The following is a 3,036-nucleotide window of genomic DNA, read 5'->3' as shown; positions in this document are numbered from 1 at the left end:
GAGAGAGAGAGAGAGAGAAAGACGGCGCGTGAAATAAATATCAAGACAATAATACAAAGAATAGATTTGCCTAGTCTTTATATTGTCTTTATATTTATCACTTATAATCAGTGTGCTTGTAATATATATATATATATATATATATATATATATATATATTTATATTTATTTATTTATTTAGTTAGTTATTTTATTTATACGTACCTGGAACTCGTGCGGCTTGGTCTGCTGGCCTGCCGCGTTCAGCGCCGCCTCGCGGAGAAGTTGTGCGGCTAGCTCTTGTTTTTCCGTGGCGGTGAGTTTATGCAGTTCTGCGTTCAACACACGTCTGTTAACTACCTTAGACCTGAAATAAATAACCATGAAAAATTATGAGAATCATGAGAAAATCAATTATAATAAAGAATAATAATAATAATCAAATAATAAATATTATTATTATTATTATTATTTCCAATGTGCAGAAGAACGGGATGACGACCTCGTTGTTAGAGATCGCTTCGTCGCCTGCGACGTCATGTGTGGAGAGAATAATTTATTATACATATATATATATATATATATAGGCTATATATATATGTGTGTGTGTATGTGTGTGCGTGTGTGTGTGTTTGTGTGTGTGTGTGTGTGTGTGTGTGTGTGTTGTGTGGTGTGTGTGTGTGTGGTGTGTGTGATTGTGGGTGTATGTGTGTGCGTGAGTGCGTGCGTGCGTGAGTGCGTGCGTGAGTGCGTGCGTGCGTGAGTAAGTGCGTGCGAACCTACAGAGAAGTCAAGGGTCTCGAATCCAAGGCAGACATGCTGTACCTATCCAGCTTCTCAACACCTCGTTGCTAGGGGCCATCACCCATGACGCCTTGCCATCTCGTAGCAGCCTTTCCAGCCCTGCACGAGCATGAAGGAGATATTATCGATTATTCATCGATCAGGTGATCAGAGTTTCGATCTCTTTTGTGGTTCGTATAACGTTTAACGCGTATACACACACACACAAGCACGCGCGCTGCGCACACCACAACCACACACACACACACACACACACACACACCACACACCCCCCCCCATCTCACACACACACACACGCATCACACTACACGCGCGCGCTCCAACAAACACACACACACACAGCACACACATACACACACACACACACACACACACACACACAGCACACGCACACACACACCCACACACATACACGCGAACAACCACACATCAAGGGCACAACAACCAAACACACGCGGCATACAAACCACACACCACAGCCCACACACACACACACACCACACACACACAACACCACGCGGACCGACATCCAAACACACCAACTACAACACAAACACACGAACCCACACGCACAAACACACACACACAACACACACGTACTATACACACGTCGCACACACCACACACACACACACACACACACACACACACACACACACACACACACACACACACACACACACACACACACACACACACACACACACACACACACACACACGTACACATACACACACACGCGCGCGCACACACACACACAACTACAAACAAACAGGCACACACTCACATCCCCCACACACGTACCCAGCTCTAGCTTGTAACCCGTCCCCCCGCAGGCATGCAGCATCTTGTCAACAACCTTGGTGACATTGTTGGCGGAGACGTATTTCGTCTGCCAGCCCACGTGAAGAAAATCCTTCGTCCTGAAATTGATTTAATATATTACAGGGCCCCCAGGGGGCGCGGCCGTACACCCAGGAGGGGTGCTGCTATCCCCCGGGCGTGAAATCTCTCAGACATATAGGTTGGGAAGATAAAACATAGATATGCTCAAACATATCTGATAGTATTTGAAATGATTGACACTATAACAATATGATATAATATAGCACAATACGATCAATATGATATAATATTGATATCGTACGTGATTTATTTTTATTATATTATTGCTTCATAATTATAAATATATTTATTTATTTATCATAATAATTAAATTATTAATTATTTATATTATAGAAGAAGAATTGCATTATTATTTTTTTACTTATTATTATTAGTTTTACAATTATTTTTAGTATAATATTATGTAGTATGCGATCTTTCTCTAAGTTTACCTCGGTTGAACGTTGAGGTCCTTATGAATGCTCCAGTCGCAGTTGTTGGTGACATTATCCATGCCCGTTGCCATGGCAGTGGTGAACGCTCGACTTGCATTAGTCTCCGAAAGACAGTCGCCAAAATAGTCCTAGAGAATGATGCGCGTAATAATGTATAGTTAGCTATTTATACTGAAAACTAAGTTGAATTAGATAAAGTTATTCCAGTTAATTAAATAATACAATTAATTCATTAGCAATGTTGTAGGTCACTATATTTATACTTGTTTATTTATTTCATTTATTTCTATATTTATTCGGATTTTTCTACTTTCTTTCTTTCTTTACTTTATTTGTTTATTTTTTCATTCATTCTTTGATTCAATCATATATTTATTCACTCACTCATTAATCAATTTATTTATTCATTAATTCCTTTATTCATTCCTTTATTCATTCATTTATTCATTTATTCACTCATTAATTAATTCACACATTGACAGATTCATCAATTCATCCATCTATCCTTCCATCCTTCCATACTTGGCGCTACCTTGACTTGACCTTGACGTGACCCTGACGTGACCTTGACCGGCGCTCACCTGTATCGTCACGTAGTCGGCGACACGCAGCGCTGTGTCTCCGTGCTCCTTGCCGACGACGTGTCGCTTGGCGACGTCCATGGCGCCCATGGCGATGCCGTTCCAGACAGCCGACGACAGAATGTAGAAGAAGGGAACGACGACCTCGTTGTTGGAGATCGCTCCGTCGCCTGCCGACGTCATGAGAATAATTCATTATATATGTGTTTGTATGTGTGCGTGCGTGCGTGTGTGCGTGCGTGCGTACGTACGTGCGTGCGTGCGTGCGTGCGTGCGGGCGTGCGTGCGTGCGTGTGTGTGTGTGTGAATCTTTCTGTATCTCTCTCTCTCTT

The 3,036-nt window shown here is 42.0% G+C and overlaps 1 protein-coding gene across 1 annotated transcript in view; it reads right to left on the bottom strand.

Moving 5' to 3' along the window:
• Positions 1 to 340: 340 nt before the first annotated feature.
• LOC106819952 overlaps positions 341 to 3,036 on the bottom strand; it is a 6,619-nt gene continuing 3,923 nt past the window's right edge. The window contains exons 4-8 of the mRNA XM_014824516.1: positions 2,705 to 2,874; positions 2,121 to 2,251; positions 1,588 to 1,706; positions 800 to 882; positions 341 to 346 (exon numbers count right to left, since the gene is read on the bottom strand). Of these exons, the coding sequence (XP_014680002.1) occupies positions 341 to 346; positions 800 to 882; positions 1,588 to 1,706; positions 2,121 to 2,251; positions 2,705 to 2,874 (509 nt within the window). The remainder of the gene's footprint in view (positions 347 to 799; positions 883 to 1,587; positions 1,707 to 2,120; positions 2,252 to 2,704; positions 2,875 to 3,036) is intronic.

Source organism: Priapulus caudatus, unplaced genomic scaffold (genome assembly GCF_000485595.1).
Source record: "Priapulus caudatus unplaced genomic scaffold, Priapulus_caudatus-5.0.1 Scaffold5301, whole genome shotgun sequence".
NCBI lineage: Eukaryota > Metazoa > Priapulida > Priapulimorpha > Priapulimorphida > Priapulidae > Priapulus > Priapulus caudatus.
The sequence above is the reverse complement of the archived record's forward strand: the minus strand, read 5'-3'. Positions and strand labels throughout refer to the sequence as shown.